The sequence below is a fragment of the Brachycentrus maculatus genome, unplaced genomic scaffold (genome assembly GCF_059751285.1).
Source record: "Brachycentrus maculatus isolate JH-2025_06_01 unplaced genomic scaffold, ASM5975128v1 h1tg000400l, whole genome shotgun sequence".
Classification (NCBI taxonomy): domain Eukaryota; kingdom Metazoa; phylum Arthropoda; class Insecta; order Trichoptera; family Brachycentridae; genus Brachycentrus; species Brachycentrus maculatus.
This window is the reverse complement of record NW_028281149.1, coordinates 207,501-231,544: the sequence shown is the minus strand read 5'-3', so window position 1 is coordinate 231,544 and position 24,044 is coordinate 207,501. Positions and strand designations below refer to the sequence as shown.

Genomic DNA, 24,044 nt, shown 5'->3' with positions numbered 1-24,044 from the left:
ATAAAATATTTTTAGTAATTGTAAGATTTTTAAGACGATAAATGATAAAAATCTATGACATTTGTGACATTGACTTTGGCGGTACCTCAAATCATATGATCTCTCGTCGTAAGGCAGCTCGCGACTTCATTAATCGTAGGCGTTGACTAGGCTGCTTCTTATACTTCTCCGAAGTTCAGCTCTTTAATTTAGACGAAACAATACCAAACAGCAACCATGGCGCTCAGCGATGCCGACGTGCAGAAGCAGGTAATGAAAATTCGTCGTTTCGTTCAATTTGATTTCGCGAATCGATCACGGGTTGAAGACGTACTTACGCGAAAGATGTCCACAGTTTATTCCCTTTGCTATTATGAATATCACCGGTATCTGGTATTGGTCATTTGTATGGCTACTGATTCGTGTTGCGTCGTTTGCAGATCAAGCATATGATGGCCTTCATCGAGCAGGAGGCCAACGAAAAGGCTGAAGAGATCGACGCCAAGGCCGAGGAGGAATTCAACATCGAGAAGGGGCGTCTGGTGCAGCAACAGAGACTGAAGATCATGGAGTATTACGAGAGGAAGGAGAAGCAGGTGGAACTCCAGAAGAAGATGTGAGTTACAACTATTGTCCAATTTCCTCATAAAAATCTCCAAGCTGTTCCTCTTACCTCTACCTTTGGCTAGGCAGATGTCTTTAATATTTCTTCTCATTCATTGTTTCAAATGTTGGCACGATATATCTTCCATATCCCAAATAGGACATACCAAAAATGGGCTGCGAAGTAGTTTAGAGTGCCATTTTGATTGACTTTTAAACATTGAACCACACGGGTAGTCTTTAAAATTTCTTCTCATTCATTGTTTCAAATGTTGGCACGATATGTCTTCCATATCCCAAACAGGACATTTTAAAATGGGCTGCGAAGTGGTTCAGAGTGCCATTTTGATTGACTTTTAAACATTGAACTTTCAAACAGGGGTATATTTTCTGTAAAATAAGATCATTTGTCTCGAGTACTTTATTAATTTTGTTGCTAGGCACAGTAGACTCAACTGTCAAGATCACTTTATCCGAAAATTGGTTTAACTAGGGTGTTTCAAAAAAAAAATTATATACTAAATGCATAAATCAATAATTCCAAAGTAATTTCAAAGAAAGGACCACATTTCATCAGACCAGTCTGATGATGTTGGTAACGACAAAACCTGGTTGCTGCTCAAATAAAATTCATGTGGAAAAAATTACATAGTTGTTATTTTATTCTATTAAATACAATTCCACCAAGAAATGTCGGTACACAACTTAAACTCTAATATTTATTTAATACCCTGGACTGGTCCCTGAAGCGCAGGAGTGGTCACCTTGACTTCGTGTAAGTAACGATCAAGATAACACTGCGTCAATATGATGCAGAGTTATGGATATTATGGATAAGGGTTAATAGAAGAAGAAGAAGAAACTGCAAGAAATATCTGAAAATGTTAAGCGAACCTTTTAATGAAAAAATAATTGACAAACATGCCTTCTTTCCAGTCAATCGTCGTACATGCTGAACCAGGCGCGCCTGAAGGTGCTGCGCGTGCGCGAGGAGCATGTGCGCGGCGTGCTGGAGGCGGCTCGCGCGCGCCTCTCCAGCGCGGCCACGCGGCCCGACGAGTACAAGGACCTGCTGGTCTCCCTCACCGTGCAGGCGCTCTTCCAGGTAAGCGCTCCTCCCTTGACTGCCTACACTGCCCACACCGGGGTACTTCTACAAAATTTGGTGGTGGATTTACAAACTTGTATTCATTTAGATTGGCAGTGATAGGGATTTATTAATTTGGCGTTTAATTTGTAGAACTCCATTTTAATTTATGTATTAATTTTAAATCAAACACAGATTTTTTGAGTGTACTAAGGTGTATTTTACTAACAAAAACACATAAAAAAATTATATTGTGACAATTGTTTCGCATTGTAAGGGACATTATCAAACGAATGTGAAGATCAAATGGACTACGGTCCTTATGTAGCTATGCAATTCTAAGTGACAGTTTTAACACGTGCAGCAATAATTTATGGGAGACAACAATAGCTAATGGGGGATGTAGGTACGTACCCTTATATTTATTTTCTGGGAAAGGAAGAATTTATTGGCATGGCAATTTTTTTTGAGAATTAATGTTTTAAAGCTAAATACAATTATTGGTAAAATTATTTGTAAGAATTTATTTTTATAATTGTAACTAAAAATTATAAGTATAATGCCCTAACAAGGCGAAACAATTGTCACAATATAAATTTTTTATGTGTTTTTGTTAATAAAATACAACTTAGTAGACTTGAAAAATCTGTGTTTGATTTAAAATTAATACATAAAGTGATATTGAAAGTTTTTAAATGTAAATTCACAGTAAAATCGGGATACAATTTTGTTTCACATTTTCAATCAATTTCGCTTAGTTTCAACTTAGTTAAAAAAAAATTCTTTGCAAGAGAAGGTCTGTCAGATAGCCTGGATGCTTCTGTATTGGATCTGGGAATGCGGTGGGACAGCTTTCAATACCGTCTGATCCACTGTCAAGAGGTACGGGATGGAATCACGCGGTTATGCCAAACACACAATGGATTAGCGGATAATACAATAAAGGCCCCAATAAAAATAGTGAAGGACATTGGTAACATAAACCAAGCTAGAACACAAAATGCCGAACCCTCTTCTAGTGGATCGGAAGGTCTGCTGATGACAGTCAACAGTCCGCCTTCTCCTGAGGAGTGCAACGTGGTTTCCTCCCAGCAATGAGCAAATGCTGAGAAATTTCTGATTGGCCCACACTAGATTATCCCTCCTGTTCCCAACACAGATTCAAATAAAAATATATTTATTTAGTTAGAAGAAACGAAAATCCAGTTAATGATCTATAAACCTTGTACATACATAATAAGCAAGGTAAATAATAAATGCAATTCCCATCTAAAAAAAAATATTATGCGCCAACCATGGGTAAAGAGTTGGGGAGATTCTTCATGTTTTTTGCCTTCTATATATCAACCATTTCTAATTTACATTTGTGAGATTCGTCCCCCACAATTTCATTTTACACACCAAGGACGGGAGTTTTTTACGCCTGCGAACCACTAGCGACGGAATTTGATAATAGTATACATATAGTTTATGCCTTAACAAAGAAATTGGTACATAATATTTATATAAAAAAACATTAAATAACTCCTTCTTTTCTGACTTTGAAATGAGACCGGTGCAGAAAGTAAAAATACCCTTCCCGTCCTTAGTATGTTAATAGCATACAATAAAATATTTAGTGCCCAATAAGACAATACTAGTCAATACACAATTTTGTCTTTGTATTTCAGAAATTCTCAAATAACAGATGTGTAATGGTAAACTTTTACACGCACACTTTGATGTCAGTATTTGATTCATTTCAATAATTGAAAAAATATCTGATTATTTTTACAAAACGAAAATGTTTGTTAAACACGACTCCCGCGTTCATACAAATATTCTAGCCACGCGTTGAACGTAGGATTTGTGTAATTTTTGCCATACATTAATTACATTTGAATGGAAAATATTACAGCGTCATTTCTAAAGTCGAGAATTTCTTTTGTATAACACTTCAGTTTATGTAAGTATTTTGCGCTGATCAGTTTTTATGATAAACTCATACGAAGGGTTGTTCACACATATACAAATAGAATTTGCACGTTGAATGATTTCAGCTGATGGAGACGAGTGTGACTGTGCGCGTGCGTGCGTGCGACGTGGGCGTCATGGGCGAGGTGCTGCAGCGCGCCGCCCAGCAGTACAAGGACAAGATGAAGCGAGAGGTGTCCCTGGTCGTGGACTCGGAGCAGAACCTGCCCGCCGACAGCTGCGGCGGCGTGGAGCTGCTGGCTGCCAAGGGCCGGATCAAGGTACGGTCCATCAAGTGAAGTCAGCAGTAGGAACCTCGGTGGCGCAGTCAAGGGATAACTGGAGAAGAGTCATTGCTTCCGCAAGGGTCACAACCCTCAGTAATGGAACACTTCAATATATCGTTCCAAACATTTTTAATTTGTTGCCGACGGATGTTAGAGGTCAAAATAAAATACGGAACAAAGGCAAAATAAGGGAATGGGTAAATGATCAAGAGTTAATTCTATGAATATTGAAAAATAGTTTTTATTTTTCTTTTTTTATTTCTTTTTTTTGTGTATATTAAATTTAAATAGATAAAAACAATAAAAAAACGTATGTAAAAAGAACTCCACTGACAAGACACGCAGGTGGCTTGGTGGGTCTCTGCAAAAAAAAAAAAATTTAAGAATGTTTATAATTTTTTTAATTAAATTTATACAGTTTATGTATGTAAAATAAAATAAATAAAAAATTAGAGAAGAAGTTGCCTTAGAAAATTCTCATTGCCTATTATGGACAAGGATTTATAGCATATTTAGTTTATATACCTTAAAAACGATAGCGGATATGTATAGTTGATAATAAATTAATAAGGTTGACCCCTAAAAACAATACAATTGACACAATGGATTCAATATCTTATATCAATCAAGATTTGTCACGTAGCTCATTTATTTGTATTATTCGTCTTGTCATATTTTCTAAATAAGACACCACTAAATCTGGTAGATCTTTATGTCCTATTGCTTCGTCAATTTTGGTTAACTGGTCACACTAGTTACAGTTCTCATCTATAAATTATATTCAAAATACTCGGTGGTGGTATTAATCAGTTATAGCAAATAAAAACCTATCAGCGGAAGCTAAACTGGCAGTGCACAACGGAGTCCTGGTTCCAACTCTAATGTATGGAAGTGAAACACGGAGTTGGCAAAAGAAGGATGAAAGTAGAGTGAATGCAGTCGAAATGCGATCTCTCAGAAGAATGTGCGACAAAACGATGTATGATAGATGTTTGAATAGTGAAATAAGGAAGGAATGCAAAGCTGAGATAAGCATTATCGAGAAAATTAAGAAAGGTGTGTTGAGATGGTTTGGACATGTAGAACGAATGAGTGAGGAAAGAACGGTAAAACAAATTTATGAGGCGAATGTAATTGGGAAAAGAAGCAGAGAAAGACCGAGAAAAACATGGCACGATCAGGTAAGCCAAATACTTGAAAGTGGTCAGGTTAGGAGTCGTAACAATCGGCGGGTATGTATGAGGAGATGCATGAACGTGGAAGAAGCGAAGAATGTTTGCAAAGACAGAGTGGTGTGGCGTTCTATTCTCTCTGCCTACCCCTGCGGGGAAGCGGCGTGATGGTTAGTTAGTTTACTCGGTGGTGAGAATCTGCTTATTATATTGTAAAAAATAGCCTCTTGAAAATATAAAATGGGCGGTATTTTTACAGATCTATACAATATGGACAGGGGGAAAAATATTATTGGATATAAAATGTCTATCTATGGTGATTTGATTTCAGATCTCCAACACTCTGGAGAAGCGACTAGAGATGGTTGCCGAGCAGCTCGTCCCGGAAGTGCGCTCCGCTCTCTTCGGCCGCAATCCCAACCGCAAATTCACCGATTAAATTGGACCCCGATTCATTACCCATTTTATTAGTTGTTACATTCTCCGTAGACCTTATTCTGTTTCTCCATCAAGTTTTGTCTTAAATCGTCGATTCATTCAGTAGCACTAGTAATAGGATTAAACGAATCCTAGCTTTAGGTACACTGTTGTGTAAATTAAAGAGTATTATTCCTAGTATGTAAAATTGCTGTTAAATCATATATATATACCAAGTGTTGACCCCTATATTATATAAAAATATATAAAACGAATGTCAGTGTTTATTGTGCGAGAATATGTGTATTCTGCAACATTCCTTCTGTACTAAATGCATGATTTGTCACCCTTTGCTTAGCAAACTTGCTGTAGGAAAAGTCGCGCAGGCGAGAATTGAACCTTTCTGGGAGAAGCGCTAGAGCTAGAGGAGCCGTGCGCTAGTAGGATGGTGCCGAGATGCAGCACCGCGCCTCCCTCTCACCAAAGAGCGCCGACCCTTTGCTGCGTGAGAGGCGACATCTCTCATCATCCCGCTAGCGTCGGCCGCTCACCACTCTACACCTTGTTTGTTCCCACTTATGTAAGCGTGTATACATATAGATTGCTTTGTTGTTCATATTTAATGGTTTGGGCTAACGTTTAATTAGGGCGTAAGAGCTGTTGTAAAATTCCTCAACAAAAATGTTGTATATAAATAGATGTGAAAAATATATTAAAAAACTACAAAAATTGTGTTTTATTTCAATTTCTTTTATCTTTTTTATCCTACTGTACCGAGTGACATTTCTGCATATTCGATAAACCTATTTACTGCTAAATTTCCCTTAATTTACCAAGTCAAATGTGCTTTGCTGGAAGCCTCTCACTGCTGGAACAATAATTAATCTATCTTCCCTTTCGACTGTTTTTGCATTATTCGATGGATGAAACACAAATACATGATAATAAAAATATTAAAGTAGGTCTCAGTCAGAATACATACATAAAAGTTGAAGAGCAAAACATAAATATAAACGGTGAAAATAAACCAATTCATAATAATTGTGATGGGACAATAATAAAAGAAAAATGTTCAAATGTAAATCATGTATAGGTCACCGCTTTGGCCAGACGTTTGAAATGCGGACATTTGGGAGGAAAAAAGTAAAATATTTCCTTGGCTTATCTGCAAAGAAGAGAAAATCGGATGTCGGTGTGTATTAAGGTTTAACCGCCCCAAGGGTGAGGTCTCAAAGTTCAGGCTTATGTAAAGAATGATGTTCTATTTCAATTTCATCGAATGAAAACACAAGGTCCAAAAAATTCAAATCTTTAAAAAATTTACCCCCCTATTTCATCATAGGGGTGGCGGTGCGCTCCGGTGCTTTTTTAAATTTAGGACTTCACCACTGGGTTTTAATCAAAAACGGAAGGAATGTCATTTTTTTAAAAAATAATACTGTCCATTAGCTACTGTCCAATAGGTTTGACTGGATGTCATGAATTTCACGGTGGATACTTTCCTTAAGCTCTGTGATAATAACAACCGTTTTATGTTACTTTTCTTGTTTACAATTTGATTCAGCGTAAAAATATAATGCTATTTTATTAGTTATCATTTTTTACTTTAGACTGATTTTTTAATCTCTTTAAAAATAAAAATAAATGCTTTAGTTTTAATATTAATAAAATATTCAAAACGTGAATCATTTCTTCGGATTCCTCATCTTTAAAAATTTGTCAATTTGCGCTTTATTATTTTTTATCTGCGTGTATTTTTAGTTGCACTTGTGCGGGGCGGTTTATGTTTGCTATAAAATGCGTAAGAAAAAAAAAATCGGGTTTAAAGTCGGAACATTTTTTATATAAAAATAACGGATAAGAAAGTTCATGGTCTAACTTTTAACTGGTAATGTAAAAAAAAATAATGTAAGTAAATACCTACATACAGTGGAACCTCTCTTAACGAGTAATTCGCATAACGAGAAAAAAAAAGTGAAAAAGATGCTCCCTTAACGAGCGATGTTTCGCATAACGAGTAGCAGAGGAAGGGCAAGTCCCTTTTTCACGACATTCATTTGTGAACTGGGACTTTCGCGGCTCGGAAAGGAGGTTTACATCACTCTCACTTCTGCAATATCACGATAACAACGATATTGAAGAGCTTGTGAAAGAGTAAAGCCAAGAGCTGACCACCGAAGAGCTTATAGAGTTGCATCGTGTTTCATAGTAAGAAATTATGGAGAAGAGTTTGTTAATGGAGGCGGAAGAAGTAGCAGAGCAAACAATTTTCTAGCATAATAAGAGAAATACTGAAACTGTTCCATCGTACATTAAGAAGCATCACACTCATAAGGAGGTGGCTATTCGTGACACAATTTTATTCAATAATAATGCTGTGACACATTTTCGAAAAATTTTGAAGGGATTAATTATGTCATAAATTCATATTTTAAGAAAAGTTTTTTTTTTCAAATCTAAATTCCAAGTTTTTACATTCCTTAACAATTTATAGGTAGTTTTACTTGGATAAACGTTAAAAAATAAATGAAAAAATGAGTTTTCTTTCGGTCTGGAACGCGTTATCGTACTTTACATTGATTTGTATGGGAAAATGTATCGCTTAACGAGTAAGATGCAGGAACGAATTAAACTCGTTATGAGAGGTTTGACTGCATAGGTGGGTAGAACGTAGATCAACGTAAGTTGGTAAGTACCGATGAAAAAAGGGGTGCCACACAAGTTGAAAAATAGTTATGATCTTAAACTTATGTTTATGAACGTGCTCGTTTCTATATAGGCTATTCGGTTATAGTCTGTGATTCCTCTAGTAAATAATCATCTTCGATATAATCTCTGGTTGACCCGCAAATTTTGAAAAAATGTCAAAATAAAAATGTGTGCGTAACAACGAAAGCCGGAAATATATTTGTTATTTCGCGCCGAATCGTAGGTTAAGTACATGTAATAACATTGAAATTAACCAGAATTCCTAGCTATTTTTTAATGGAGCATTAGTTAGTCTGTGTATTGGAGTGAACGTTACTTCAACGGTCGGTTCATCCGTCACAACACAAATTCGGGGACCATTGCTGACAAAATATGTGCGGTCGCACAGGATTGTTCGTATATATTATTCTTTTTATAATATGTATTATGAAAAGTCGTATTGAAATCGCTTTAGGACCTGTTTCTTTCGAGAATAATGTAAGACTGATAACATTAAGTAGAAGATAAAATAAAATAAAATACGTGATTTCGACTGACGTGAATTGGCACCTCTCGGCCTTTACTGTCCATCATAGACTAACTAATTTTGCTGTGCATAGGATGTGATTAAGGACTTAGTCATAATTTAGATTTGTTGCGTTCAGGATTCTTTCAACGTTTCATTTAAAAAAAAAATTGTTGAAAGAATTAACGCACAAAGCGTTTAAAGGCTTGTCTACATGCAGGATAGGGAAGGTTAACGTGAAAAACACAGCAGTTATGTACGTATCTGATTAAATATTTTTAAAAAAGAATATGCATGTAGATCTATTCTGTTTTCACACTATATTCTTTAAAACTAGTGCGTAATATTATTACTTACAATGTATAAAATTATTATTTTTTGACTTACACGAAAACCTGTAAAAATATATAAAATATGTATAAAAAAAAACATCGAATTATTTCAAATTGAACAATTGATAACATTATCTGTGAACACAATAGGCGGATTCTGCTACATTAAAGGTTTTTTATGTCTCCTTCAAAATTGACTTAATGCATTTACCTTTTAACCGCGTTCACTTTGTTCCTGAGAGACGCCCGTGCGCGGCGGTATTTCGCCGTTTTTTAAATGATTACTTTTATCATGTATTTAGTTAAGAAACGATTTATTTTCCTAAGCAAAAACGTTCAATGGGATTCATTGTGCCTTTTTGGTACTCTATAATACACTCGTGTCACATTATTCTTGAAATATATCGTAATATAAACAAATAAGATCGTAACATAAATAAATCAAAGCACGCATCGTGTGTCACTCTTACCCACTGGCGATGCGTAGCGTCGAGAGTGAGACAGATATAGGGCATGATTATGGCGCGGACTAATTACCGACCGCAAGAAAAATGAGGGATCTGTTCTTTTATTTATCCTTGTGATGTTACAAATTATTAGTCAGATATTTCAACAGATGTCATAAGGCCAAAGATTGACGTATTATTTTATCCAAAGTTCCACACCATGAAAAAATCCCTCCAAGTTGAACTGAGGTTCGAAACTTGGAGTAAAGTAAAAACACAAACGGTTATGTCAGCCGCGTACAGGGAATGTTTTGTGAAAACACATACGGTTATGCGAGCCGCGTGGATCCGGTTAAGAGATGATATTTTGGTTTATTCTCTCCGCCTTCATTTTACGGGAGACAAACATAGTTGATGGGGCATGTAGGCACATATACTTATATTCATTTTCGTGGAAAGACAGAATTCATTGACATGGTATTTAGAGACCAGTAATGTTTTTATAGCGTAAGACAAAATTATTACTGCACATGTTAAAATATTAAGGTGGAGACTGACCGGAGCATTTCGTCGTAACATGACACATTACGATGCGAGCATTCAGGCAGTCAGTACACCGAGCCGAGCGCTCCATCCATAGTTTGGGATGCTCGCCGCGAGCGATGTTACGACATTATGTTACGAAACGTCGTAACGAAATGCTCCGGTCAGTCTCCACCTTTACCTAAGTACCTAGAATTGTATAGGGTATGTATGGACCGTCAGTCCATTTAATCTTCACATTCGTTTAAAAATGCCATAACTAGGCGAAACAGCTGTCACAAAATTGATTTTTATGTGTTAAAAAAAAAAATTAAATACATATTATTTCGAGAAATAAAAATACTTTGTGTTTTGATCCACTCACATTTTTATTAACCAACTAGTTTCGGCAACAACCTATTGCCCTCGTCAGGGTTTAATTAATGACTAAAACCCTGAAGAGGGCAACAGGTTGTTGCCGAAACTAGTTGGTTAATAAAAATGTGAGTGGATCAAAACACAAAGTATTTTTATTTCTCGAAATAATATATCAATATGATCCACAAAGTAAATGCTTTCAATATTCAAAACAAAATAAAATACAACTTAGTAGACTCGAAAAATCAGTGTTTGATTTAACATTTAATATACAAATACTTGTTCACTAATCTGGATTATCTCCAGATAGGAGTTATTTTTTACATTTTGTAGAAAAATAACTCTTTATTGGAGATAATCCAAATTTGTGAACAAGTATTTGGACACACTCAAAATGTTTTAAATAAATTGACTGGTCAAATTATAAGCTTAAATAAAAATTTAAAATAATGCTTTCTAGCATTTCTCAAGTATGTGAAAATAATCCAGGATTCAGACCTCACAAACAAATGAAAGAGCTTCTGCTTAGTAAATCAGTGTTTGATTAACATTTGATACATAAGTTAGTTAGTTGCTTTGGCAGTCGCATGTCAATATGATGTCCATTTTCCACAGATCCCTTAGCGTCAGGGAGATACAATGCGCCTGCACGTACAAAAAAGATGACACAGGAGATGAAGAGATTCCCGAGTGGAAGGAAGAGTACAACTTGGGCAAGAAGTACAGCCCCTCGCACAATATCGCTCCCACGGAGGTAACGCCCGTCCTGGTCTCCGCTGCCAATTTTGGCGCCGGAGAGAGCGACGAGCAAATTGTCAAGCCCATGATGTGGGGCATGGTGCCTCCATGGCACAAAGTGAGAGCTATTATCTTTTTATAAAATAAAATAAAAACTATATACTTTTATACGAAATAAGGCGATTAGAATAGTTCTTAAGAAAAATAAATATAATAATGTAGAAAAAATGAGAGAAGAACTAAACTGGTTATCTATAAAAAAGAGATTAAAATTTAATATGCTGATATTTATACATAAATTTTTTAACAATAAATTACCAAAATATTTTAAGGATAAAATAGTTTTAAACAAAAATTGTCATGAACATTTAACTACAAAAAATATAAAATAAGACTGCCATTTATGAAAAAAACAGAGTCGCAAAATTGTTTATTGTATAATGGCTTAAAAATGTATGATGAGATGCCTGATTGTATGAAGAATGAAAAGAGTCTGAAAGAATTTAAAAATAAATGTTTTGTGTACTGTAAGGAAATGTAAATATATATATGTAGATGTAGTAAATTAAGTGTGTAAAATAGTTTATATTATGTAATATAAGCTAACTTAAGAAATAATAAAATAAAATAAAAATAAATATAAATTTTTTGCAAAGTTATTTTGAGTTGCAAAGCATTAGTATACAACCACTCACTGAGATTTTTATAAAAATGTTAGTAATATTAGTATACAACCACTCACTGAGATTTTTATAAAAATGTTAGTAATATTAGTATACAACCACTTACTGAGATTTTTATAAAAATGTTAGTAATATTAGTATACAACCACTCACTGAGATTTTTATAAAAATGTTAGTAATATTAGTATACAACCACTCACTGAGATTTTTATAAAAATGTTAGTAATATTAGTATACAACCTCACTGAGATTTTTATAAAAATGTTAGTAATATTAGTATACAACCGCTCACTGAGATTTTTATAAAAATGTTAGTAATATTAGTATACAACCACTCACTGAGATTTTTATAAAAATGTTAGTAATATTAGTATACAACCACTCGCTGAGATTTTTATAAAAATGTTAGTAATATTAGTATACAACCACTCGCTGAGATTTTTATAAAAATGTTAGTAATATTAGTATACAACCACTCACTGAGATTTTTATAAAAATGTTAGTAATATTAGTATACAACCGCTCACTGAGATTTTTATAAAAATGTTAGTAATATTAGTATACAACCACTCACTGAGATTTTTATAAAAATGTTAGTAATATTAGTATACAACCACTCACTGAGATTTTTATAAAAATGTTAGTAATATTAGTATACAACCGCTCACTGAGATTTTTATAAAAATGTTAGTAATATTAGTATACAACCACTCACTGAGATTTTTATAAAAATGTTAGTAATATTAGTATACAACCACTCACTGAGATTTTTATAAAAATGTTAGTAATATTAGTATACAACCACTCGCTGAGATTTTTATAAAAATGTTAGTAATATTAGTATACAACCACTCACTGAGATTTTTATAAAAATGTTAGTAATATTAGTATACAACCGCTCACTGAGATTTTTATAAAAATGTTAGTAATATTAGTATACAACCACTCACTGAGATTTTTATAAAAATGTTAGTAATATTAGTATACAACCGCTCACTGAGATTTTTATAAAAATGTTAGTAATATTAGTATACAACCACTCACTGAGATTTTTATAAAAATGTTAGTAATATTAGTATACAACCACTCACTGAGATTTTTATAAAAATGTTAGTAATATTAGTATACAACCACTCGCTGAGATTTTTATAAGATTGCAAGGCGAAACAATTGCACAAAATTTATTTTTATGTGTTTTTTAACAATAAAATACAAAAATGTTAGTGATATTAGTTAATAACCACCCACCGAGATTTTGATGTCTACCGGTTTCGGGACATACCTGTTTCTTCGTCAGGACAATCACTACCGCAACATGCAAACAATACTACCCGTCACTACCATAGCACTATTCACACACAACTACACAATATGTTTGACCGAGGACCAACATGCACTAGGGGTTGCAGAACAAACATGCAATAAGAGCCGAGGTCTGACATGCACTAGGGATGTTAGTCACAGTACGTCGGGTTTATATAGGTTGAAAGGAGTGGGCGGGGTTTGAATTGGATATTTATGAATCTTGCTTAATCGATGTTGAATCAAAGAATGGACTATAAGGAAAATTTATTTGGTCATTAATTAAAGGAATGTTATTTTCAACTGCCTTCTGAAGGTGAAAAATCTCCACGTATTAAGTTTTAACCCTTTATAATTTGTATTTAATATTTTTACATCGATAGGATTGTCTGAAGGTAGGCTAGGGAAGGTAGATGTATAAAATACACCATAAGCACCCAGACCAATTGAAAAAATATATTCAAAAAAATATATTAAAAATGAATTCATTTTGTAATTTATAATGTATGGAAGTGAAACATGGAGTTGGCAAAAGAAGGATGAAAGTAAACTGAATGCAGTCGAAATGCGATCTCTCGAGAAAGCGAGAAGAATGTGCAAGAAAACGATGTATGATAGATGTGCGAATAGTGAAATAAGGAAGGAATGCAAAGCTGAGATAAGTATTATCGATAAAATTAAGAAAGGTGTGTTGAGATGGTTTGGACATGTAGAACGAATGAGTGAGGAAAGAACGGTAAAACAAATTTATGAGGCGAATGTAAGTGGAAAAAAGAGCAGAGGAAGACCGAGAAAAACATGGCACGATCAGGTATGCCAAATACTTGAAAGTGGTCAGGTTAGGAGTCGTAACAATCGGCGGGTATGTATGAGGAGATGCATGAACGTGAAAGAGGCGAAGAATGTTTGCAAGGACAGAGTGGTGTGGTGTTCTATTCTCTCTGCCTACCCCAGCGGAGAAGCGGCGTGATGGTTAGTTTAGTTTTTTTTTCATTTTGTAATTGGCGGGAATCAAACCTGCAATGCCAAGCGTCCACCCGACTGCGCCACAGGGCACTATAAATTTATCTTTACCATTTATTTTATTCCCGAATGCTTTTATTCACGTCAATGTTGTGTGAATTAATTTAAAATAAAGAAATGAACTTTTGAAGGGAAGCTACAAGAATCACGGGCTGTCCACCAACAACTGCAGGCTGGAAGGGATAACATCTTCCAAGTTGTATGGAAGTGCCCTGAGAGATGGAAATAGGTGCATTATCATTGCCGAAGGATTCTACGAGTGGCAGACGACCGATTCCTCCAAACAGCCATACTACATTTACAATCAGGTAATAATAACGTTAACACATTGACTGCCACGCCAATTTTTGGAATTCCCGTCTAAAGAGCCAATTTCATTTAATCATATTTTATTCTTAAATTGAATTTTGGCTTCTTGATATTGAATAATTTTTTTATTATTATATTTTCTGTTCATTTATTAATAAATTTTCTATTCATTTTGAATTTGAGTTTTACTTAATAAATACCACTATTTCTTAAAATCTACTGTGACCCATGTTTCGATGCATTCCACATCACATGTCACAGTAGATTTTACGAATAGTGGTATTTACTAAGTAAAACTTACTATTTTTTGACATCTCATCAAAGATGAAGAAGAATATGGAAGTCTGGGTATTTACGGGGCTTACGACCGTCATAGGCTGGTTTAAGTGGTCACTTTACACACGTGTAACTTCACCAATTCTACCCACGATTGACAACCACACTACTCAAATTCTTGGAATAAAATCCAGGATTCGGACCTCACATACAAATGAAAGAGTTTCTGCTTAATAAAAAACTCCCCTCGTCTCACCATAGATGTCTCTAGTGAAGTTCTAGTGGATTGAAAGTGGACAAGTGTTAATATAGGAGAGGGTCAAGTGCATCGCAAGCAATTGCGGAATAACATTTGCAGAGGAAAGATTGGCGGACGAGTGAGGATCCCGGAGCCACGTCTGGAGAGTCCGGAGCCAGGGTCCTGCGCATGGCCGGGGTGTACTCGGCGTGGAGCGGCGATGAGGAGCTGCAGGGCGCGCTGTACTCGTACTCCGTGGTGACACTGGGCGCGGCGCCGTACCTGCAGTGGCTGCACCACCGGATGCCCGCTATCCTCGACACGGACCAGCAGGTCGCAGTTAGTAGCTTACCTTTTGTACATTACTAATATTTATTTTCATGGCCACAGATTCCACGGTGTAATTCGATACATTTTAATACTATATAATACACGAGGACATAATAAAATATATGCGGAGCCTATAAACACTAGTTTGGATTATGGTCCTTAAAATATTTTCTCTCTTCTTCTCCGTCTTAGGACCCTTGTGGAAGCAATGACTCTTCTCCAGTTATCCCTTGACTGCGCTGCACGTAGCACTCCGACCACCGAGGTGCCTGCTGCTGCCTTTACTTGATTGTTCCATCGTGTGGGGATCTTCCTCTTCTACTCTTCTCCTCCAGGCTACCGATCACAACCAGTCGTTCCAGGCTACCCTCATTGCTGCGCGCAACGTGTCCAAAGAACTGAGGAATCCGTCATGTACAGACATTGGCCAGAGTCATGCTATCCAAGGTTTTATTAACACATTGTAGTCGGGTGCTTCGAACAATAGACCCTAGCCTATAGCGGATGTTTTTCGCGATTAGCGCAAAAATATATTGCTTTCTTAAAATTGACACAGTTTCTAAACCAAATAATATTTTCAATAGAAATTTTCAAAGAAATCATAAATGACATTTGATCATCAAAAATAAATTTTAATCATAATTTTCAATTAAGTATTCCGTATTTCACAATTTTAGAAGCATTGTAAACTCTAAAAAATAGTCTTATCAAAATAAAGGTATCATTCCCTATACAATGCTAATATATTCAAATAATAAAATACCAAACAGTAAACAAAACAGTGCGAGCGGAATGAAAAATAGTTCAATATGTGAAATGACTCAAACCAAACTGGAGATTGAGATTGCATAAAAACTCTAGATTTCTTGCGACACTTTTACAAGCGGCACACTAGCCAATCCGGACAAATAACTCAAATAAGACATCTCAAATAACGTGGACAGACTATCGCCTAGCACCCGGGTACCAAATTACCCTTTAAGGCTTATTTTACGCTGATAACAAACCCGTATATTGCCGTTTCCCACCGAAAACCGAGAGTCGACAAAAACGGCATTTGTTGTGTCCAGCAGTTGACCGACAGTCCGCGAAAAATGGCAAATGCCTTGTCCCGACGACAATGTGTTAATATGATAATTATATTTCTTCCGTCAGGACTGGCTGGACACGGAGCGTGTGGCCCTCCCGGAGGCCGTGTCGCTGCTGCAGCCCTCCGCGCTGCTGTCCTGGCACCCCGTTAGCTCCGCCGTCAACAGCTCCCGTAACAAGTCCCCCGCCTGCTGCAAACCCGTCACCCTCTCTCTCCATTCCCCCCGGGCCCTCATGGACTCGTGGCTCAAGGGCCCCTCCAAATCAAACGCAGATTGACCGATATACTAGGACTATCATAAGAAACTAGATTTAGGATAAGGATTTCTATTGAAAAAAAAAACTTAACAAAGCAAAGTTACTAAGACTTTTTATGGAGTAAGGCGTATTTACTTTTGAAAAGGGCATGTCGAGATTTAAAAAGGTTGTCTTTTATTTCCTCTAAGATGTGGTTAGTGGGATCATTTCTTCAACAATGACTAAAATTATAAAAAATATATACATACAGTAAAACAACTCGACTGCAATTACATAGTATAGTGTATAACTTATTTCACTTTTCGTACGATGTATGGTAAGAAGTGCAGAGCTCTCTAGGCTGTTGGACCGCATTGCAGGCGTAGACTTTCCATCCACTGTGACAGTGTGAATTTCTGCAGGGATACTAATTTTAGGAATTTCCACCAATTGAACTGGTTACGCTTTCCCGAAAGGGTAGAGTGTAAACTCTGTCTACTCATGTATAAATCGATAATAATTAAAGAAAACACTTCGTTTTTTACCACTTGAGTTTAATTATAGACTACATGTTTCAGAAGCTAAACTTCCATCATTCAGGTCTGTATAATAACTAAAATATAAAATATAAAATTGTTCTATAAATAAGGATAGGGGGAAAATAAGGGGAAGGGGTTAGTCAAGGAACGGAGTTTGAAAACAAAGGAAAAATTGAAAGCAATGGCGAAGAATTTTGAAACAATATATTATTTAATAAATTATTATTAGAATTAATTCTTCGCCATTGCTTTCAATTTTTCCTTTGTTTTCAAACTCCGTTCCTTGACTAACCCCTTCCCCTTATTTTCCCCCTATCCTTATTTATAGAACAATTTTATATTTTATATTTTAGTTATTATACAGACCTGAATGATGGAAGTTTAGCTTCTGAAACATGTAGTCTATAATTAAACTCAAGTGGTAAAAAACGAAGTGTTTTCTTTAATTATTGTAACATGTCTTACCACAAAGTTAATGCCGAAACAATAAATAAAATATAAATCGATACATAATATGGCTCCAGAGTATCTAAAAGACCTGTGTATTCCAGACGAATTAGTTGATAGACGTCTCACGCTTCGATCGGCTACAAATGCTATGGATAAAGTGATTTTACCAGCTACCGCGCCCTTAATTTAGCGAGCGTGCCTTTGCTGTTGCGGACCGATAGCGTGGAATGCTCTCTCCACCAGTAGTTAGAAACAGTAAGATGATCTTTACAAAAAACTAAAAATGCCTTTTTTTGCTAATCATTTCCACGGTCCCTTCTTCCCCAATTAAATTACAGTGAAGCGCTCTTGGGGTGTTTTAGGAATATGGCGCCATATAAATTATCCAAAATGATTATTATTATTATTAACCCTGCTGCTATACTAATCACGAAGCAGATTGGCCACATATTTCTCCTTGCCAAGATCTGATATTCTGAGGCTGCTAAGTGAGCGACAATAAATCACAATAATCCTTATGAAAAGTGTGCATCATTCGCCGCGGAAACCTCCGTCTTTAAAATATGTACAAATGTAAAAAAAATAAGTACCTGTCAATTTATAATTAAGAAAACGTATTAAACATTGTCAAAGTATAATATGAAAAGAACAATATTTTTTATTGACAAATGACATTTATTTACGATATTAAATAAAGTAAATTTAAAAAAATGCGTTTTTATTTTATCAAACAAATTTTGAATATTTTTTTTTACTTATTAAATACCGCTATTTCTTAAAATCTACTGTGACACGTGTTTCGATGCATTCCGCATCATTTTTAAACACAACACATGTCACAGTAGATTTTAAGAAATAGTGGTATTTACTAAGTAAAAAAAATTATTTAAAAATTGATAGGTTTTACCACAAAGTAACTGCCGAAACAATTAATGAAATTTTTTATTTTTATTACTCCTTAAAAAAAAATACCACAAAACCAAACACATTTGATTTTGTGGAAAGCAGCCTATATTCTACTTTTTATTTCAGTTTTTGGGTCGACGTTTTTAACTGGGACACTTCCCAAGGTACTTCAATCTGTCAACTCTCTTTTGTTTTCAATATTTCTTTATTTTATCATACACATAATTACAATTTTAAATTTACAATAATGTGCGCTTAGTGGGTTTCCCGTGGCGCATTTTACAATTATTGTCGTATGTAGTGAATATTTGTAAGTTATTAGTTTGTCAAGAATCATGCAATTATGGAAGATATGATGTTGTATTTCACATCTACCAACCCACCTCCACTATCCAATCTCTTTTATAAATAGTTATATTTAATGATGTTATGGATAATAAGAGGTAAAAAGTATGCCATCCTACAACTGGTCATAAAAGGGAAGATTGAGGGTCGCCGAGGGGTTGGAAGAAGGCAGCTTTCCTGGCTTGGCAACATTCCAGAGTGGACCGTGATGAGAGGTGTGGAGGAGCTGTTCCCTGCTGCCCGGGACAGACAAGGTTTCTCCCGAGTGATCGTCAACGTCGGGAGGACCCGGTAGGACACTCACTCCTTTCAACAACGTCATATATAAAAAAACTGGATTTTTCAGGAGATCGTTTTTAAAGTTTAAAAATATAATAAAATGTATTAAAAATAAATATCAAGCCACTTATTGAACTTTTTACTGTGCAACAGATCTCTTTAGGTTAAACCTGAATGTTTATTCTACATTTGAAAAATATTTAGGATATCAAAAAAAATTACTAAACAATACATTTTCTTCAAAATGCAAAAATAACACTTTCTGCCCTGTGGCGGGTAAATATTAAGTTAAAAATATGCCGCGTTTGCTGGGATATAGTACATTTTCTGGGCATTCCGAAAACATGCACAGCGGAAAATTTATGATTTGATATATGACGTTGTTGAAAGGAGTGAGCGATATGCAGAAGAAGAAGAAGATGGATAATGAGAGTAGGACATGGACCTTTGTGAAATATGTTTAATTCTTTTTAACCAAAATGTTGGTTGCAATTTTGGTTTGATTGAATTTGTTTCTGCATTTTGAATCTTGTGGTTCTTGTGTATTTATGTATTATGAGTGAGTGTCGTTGGACTGGGATTCGCGTATTTGATTACACTGGATTTATAATTATAAGGTTGCTTTTGTATTTTTATCAACTAGTATTTGGTATAGGTAGATATTTGAGAATACGTTCAGAAGTCGGCTTGGCACCGAATCCGGGGGCGGTGATGGAAGTATTCCTTCACAAAGAGGAAGCACTCATAGTCATCTGAAATGATAATATTCTCACTAACTTATTTGTTGTTAGCAACACTGCAAGAACATGTAACTCTTTTGTTTTATATATATTAAATGTTAAAATCAAACACTGATTTTTAGAGTGTACTAAATTGTATTTATAAAAGCATTTTCAAACAAATGTCAACTATTTTTTAAACAAATGTCAAACTAAAACATTAGTTTGAAAATGCCATAACAAGGCGAAACAGTTGTCACAAATTTTATTTTTATGTGTATTCAACAATAAATACAATTTGTAAGACTCTAAAAATCAGTGTTTGATTTAATATATAAATTAAAATGGAGTTCTACAAATTAAAGGCCAACTCTATAAATAACTCTTGTTTTCATAGCAATCCTTTTATGGCAACATTGAAATTTTTAATTTGAGAGCAATTTATCGTTAGACCCGGATGTCATCAGACCCCTCATCAAATTTTCTTTATGAACCAACCCTTAGCGCGTTTGTGCACTACACGGAATTTTACCGTCCGGCACTTCAGTTAGCATATAAAACGGATGATTGGCTTGTGCTTTTGTCTTTCTTTCTTCGGATCGGTGTGCTCGATCGGTGCGTGATCACGGTGTGCGTAAATTTAGCGTGCGCGCGGCACGCTAAACTGTCGTAGTCGCTTTTATTTTTCGAAACCGGACTGCCGGACGGTAAAATTCCGCGTAGTGCACAAGCTGCCTTACTGTATACGCTTCTATTTCTTTGACCGTTTTAGTGCTGAGATGTTTGCTAAAATTGCTCAGGACTTTTTGCTAAAATGGTCCATTTGAAATTAAGTGGACATTGCAAGGGCAACAACAATAGGTTTCTATAAAAAAAAATGTTTTTCCATTCTTCACTAAAAATTAGTTTCATTTGTTTATTTGTGAATATTACTGAGAAATCAGAACTTTAAAAATGTGTTAAAATATACTGGAATCATTGGCAAAGTATACCAGAGTCAATATATCTCTTGACTTGATTCTCAGGACTCTAACGCTTAAATTATTAACCTGTTAACCCGGCGGGACGTATAAATACGTCAAATGTAAACAATATCAGGTACGTGCTGGATATATAAATACGTCCTTGAAATAAATGTTGCGCTCTGGAATGGGTGGAACTATATTTTCCAACAACAAAGGTAATTAGTCATCCATACATGTGTTGAATTTAAGACACGGAGGGAATCGGTATCATTTGGCTATTGAGAGTGGTGGACGTGTTCTGGGCGAGCAGTAACAGCTACATACTTACACTTACCTACCCATTTTTGAATTATATATTTTTTACTTATTTTTTTATATTTCCAACCTTTTTACTATAGAATACATTTTTCAAATATCCATCAAAATTCGATACTTTTATTTTTTTTCTTCGTGTTATTTTCTATTTGTTTGTAATTTTGTATTTTCCTTTGTGATTTATATATAAATAAACAAAAAATACATATTTCAGTCTTTTCATTTATTTTAAGCATGAATAAAAATATATGAAATCACGTCTACCGGGCGTGACGTACTGACACGTCCTAGTGAAAGAGTTCGCGCCCGTTGTATGTTGCGTAATTAAAAAGTGAACTCCCCGGTTAACAGGTTAATATAAGAAAAAGAGATATCACATTGGTGTCCTGTGAAAACTATCGGGCAAATACCGGTGACACATAATATTATATCACACTACTAAAACCTGGAAATGTCCTGAAAATAGAGACAATTTTTTCTGACAATGAGATTAGTAAAGTATTATTATATGGAAGTCTGGGCATTTACGGAGCTGACGGGGTTGACAAATTGACAATCCACCCGTAGAGACAAAATAAAGAGTTCACACATTCGTAGAAGCCTGGGCGTAACAGACATAAATCAGAGGGTACAGGAAAGACAATTGAGATGGTATGGGCGTATAGGATGCAGAGAACTCGAGCGTGTCATAAACTAGGAATAGAAATGCATCTTCCTCGGAAGGTATCTAGAAGATCAAAAAATTCACGGATGCTGCAAAGAGAGAACATGGTTCGAAGACATGGCCTACGTGACGTTGTCCATGACAGCAAGACTTACAACCTGAGGACGAGGCGAGCTGACCCCAGCAGTCTACAAAGACGATAAGTTGGGATGTAGCCAGGCAGAAGAAGAAGAAATTGACAGATATTGGTAAGAGCCGTATTTACCGGGGTACTGGTTGACGTGCACGAGTCGGTAGAGCAGGTGTCGGGCGAGGGGACGCAGGAGGCGAGCGGGCAGGCGTGCGCGCTGCACGTAGCGGCGCACGTGGCGCACCACGAGCGGGCCCGCGCGCACCCGGCAGCTGCGCACAAACTCCTCCGACGTGTCGGGCGACTGCAGCGCCTGCTCGTCCGATGAGTCGTAGCCGAACAGCTCCGCGAACCGCTCCTTTATCTACCAGGTTACAAGTTGGTCAGGGTTTTTTAAATGATTACTTTTATCATGTGTTTAGTTAAGAGACGATTTATTTTCCTAAACAAAAATGTTCAATGGGATTCATTGTGCCTTTTTGGTACTCTATAATACACTTGTGTCACACTATTCTTGAAAAATATCGTAATATAAACAAATAAGATCGTAACATAAATAAATCAAAGCACGCATCGTGTGTCACTCTTACCCACTGGCGATGCGTAGCGTCGAGAGTGAGACAGATATAGGGCATGATTATGGCACGGACTAATTACCGACCTCAAGAAAAATCAGGGATCTGTTCTTTTATTTATCCTTGTGATGTTACAAATTATTAGTCAGATATTTCAACAGATGTCATAAGGCCAAGGATTGACATATTATTTTATCCAAAGTTCCACACCATGAAAAAATCCCTCCAAGTTGAACTGAGGTTCGAAACTTGGAGGAAAGTAAAAACACATGTGCTTATGTCAGCCGCTTATGAGTCATGTTTTGTGAAAACAAATACGGCTATGCGAGCCGCGTGGATCCGGTTAAAAAGTCTTTATTACCTTAGCGTGCAACTTGTGATTCCTTTCACAGATGAGGTCGAGTTTTAAGCGCAGTTTTTGTTTCTGGTAGTACAGTTCGCACGGCCAGCGAGAGTAGACGTACTTCTTGGTGGAAGCCGGCTGACTGCTGGAGACGTAGCTGCATCTCACGGGCTGCAGCATCTCCTGGAGCCGGGTGTCCAGAGACAGCTCGTGAGGGGCAGGTTCCGCCTCGAGGCGGGTGCTGGCCGCCTCGTACTGGTTGATTTCCTCCATGATCATCTTGACTTGCTTGTCGGACATGAAGCTGTCGAATATGTCGTCTTCACCGCCGGTTTCGTCGGTCTGGAAGAGTTTCTCCATTTCCATCATGATATTGTCATCGTCCGTCGGCGGGCTGGTCTTCGTTGCACACTTTGCTTTGTCATTTTCCAGCAAATTTGTGGGTTCATAATCAGTTTGTATCTGAGAATTTGCGGGTTCATAATTAGTTTTTATGATCTGGGAATTTTCAGGTTCATAATTAGTTTTTACTACCTGGGAATTTGCGAGTTTATAATTAGTTTTTAGTGTTTGATAATTTGCAGGTTCATAATTAGTTTTTACTATCTGAGAATTTGCGGGTTCGTGATTAGTTTTTAGTATCTGAGAATTTGCGGGTTCATAATTTGTTTTTAGTATCTGAGAATTTGCGGGTTGATAATTAGTTTTTAATATCGGGGAATTGGCGGGTTGATAATTAGTTTGTATCTGGGAATTGGCGGGTTTATGATTAGTTTTTAGTATCTGGGAGTTAGTGGTTTTTGAATCTGGTAGGGTGAAGGTATGGGCATCTTGTTTGGGAATAACTTCGACATTCGGTTTGGCTCTCTGCGCGGGAGATGTTTGAGCCGTAAGAAGAGACGGGACTTCTGTTTGAGTGGCTTTACTGCTGGATTGTGACCTGATGCAAGATTCTTCAACTTCTGGAAGCAGATCTTTGTTTGATGTATATTTTTTCACATGTTTAATCTGCAAGAATAAACACATTTATTAGATTTAAGTTTTGTACTGACATTTCTTGGTGGAATTGCATTTTGTATAATAAAATAACAACTTTATGGTTTTTTCCACATTTATTTTATTTGACCAGTGACTGGGTTTTGTCATAATCAACATCATCAGACTGGTGATCTCGAATACGAACCCGTCATGGCAGCGTT

At 36.1% G+C, this 24,044-nt stretch overlaps 3 protein-coding genes across 3 annotated transcripts in view; 2 read left to right on the top strand and 1 right to left on the bottom strand.

The window, feature by feature from the left end:
• Positions 1 to 122: 122 nt before the first annotated feature.
• On the top strand, positions 123 to 5,957 carry Vha26 (V-type proton ATPase subunit Vha26). Its single transcript, XM_088270881.1, has 5 exons — positions 123 to 249; positions 420 to 595; positions 1,519 to 1,687; positions 3,709 to 3,903; positions 5,413 to 5,957. The coding sequence occupies exons 1-5, from the start codon at positions 217 to 219 to the stop codon at positions 5,518 to 5,520; spliced, it is 681 nt and encodes a 226-aa protein (XP_088127007.1). The 5' UTR covers positions 123 to 216; the 3' UTR covers positions 5,521 to 5,957.
• A 2,395-nt stretch (positions 5,958 to 8,352) lies between these two features.
• On the top strand, positions 8,353 to 16,873 carry LOC148302887 (abasic site processing protein HMCES). Its single transcript, XM_088270896.1, has 5 exons — positions 8,353 to 8,599; positions 11,006 to 11,246; positions 14,268 to 14,444; positions 15,080 to 15,298; positions 16,445 to 16,873. Exons 1-5 carry the CDS (start codon positions 8,580 to 8,582, stop codon positions 16,655 to 16,657), a joined length of 870 nt encoding a protein of 289 aa, XP_088127022.1. The 5' UTR covers positions 8,353 to 8,579; the 3' UTR covers positions 16,658 to 16,873.
• Positions 16,874 to 18,696: 1,823 nt separating this feature from the next.
• LOC148302886 (uncharacterized) overlaps positions 18,697 to 24,044 on the bottom strand; it is a 10,690-nt gene continuing 5,342 nt past the window's right edge. The window contains exons 3-5 of the mRNA XM_088270900.1: positions 22,864 to 23,853; positions 22,063 to 22,291; positions 18,697 to 19,886 (exon numbers count right to left, since the gene is read on the bottom strand). Coding sequence (XP_088127026.1) covers positions 19,810 to 19,886; positions 22,063 to 22,291; positions 22,864 to 23,853 — 1,296 coding nt within the window. The 3' untranslated portion in view covers positions 18,697 to 19,809. The remainder of the gene's footprint in view (positions 19,887 to 22,062; positions 22,292 to 22,863; positions 23,854 to 24,044) is intronic.

Excerpts from the sequence above, each read along its gene's own strand:
- Vha26 (XM_088270881.1), top strand. The coding sequence starts at position 217 with ATGGCGCTCAGCGATGCCGACGTGCAGAAGCAG. Across the intron at positions 1,688-3,708 it reads CCGTGCAGGCGCTCTTCCAG|CTGATGGAGACGAGTGTGAC; the intron begins GTAAGCGCTCCT and ends GAATGATTTCAG. Across the intron at positions 3,904-5,412 it reads CTGCCAAGGGCCGGATCAAG|ATCTCCAACACTCTGGAGAA; the intron begins GTACGGTCCATC and ends ATTTGATTTCAG.
- LOC148302887 (XM_088270896.1), top strand. The coding sequence starts at position 8,580 with ATGTGCGGTCGCACAGGATT. Across the intron at positions 8,600-11,005 it reads ATGTGCGGTCGCACAGGATT|ATCCCTTAGCGTCAGGGAGA; the intron begins GTTCGTATATAT and ends CATTTTCCACAG. Across the intron at positions 14,445-15,079 it reads CATACTACATTTACAATCAG|AGGAAAGATTGGCGGACGAG; the intron begins GTAATAATAACG and ends TAACATTTGCAG.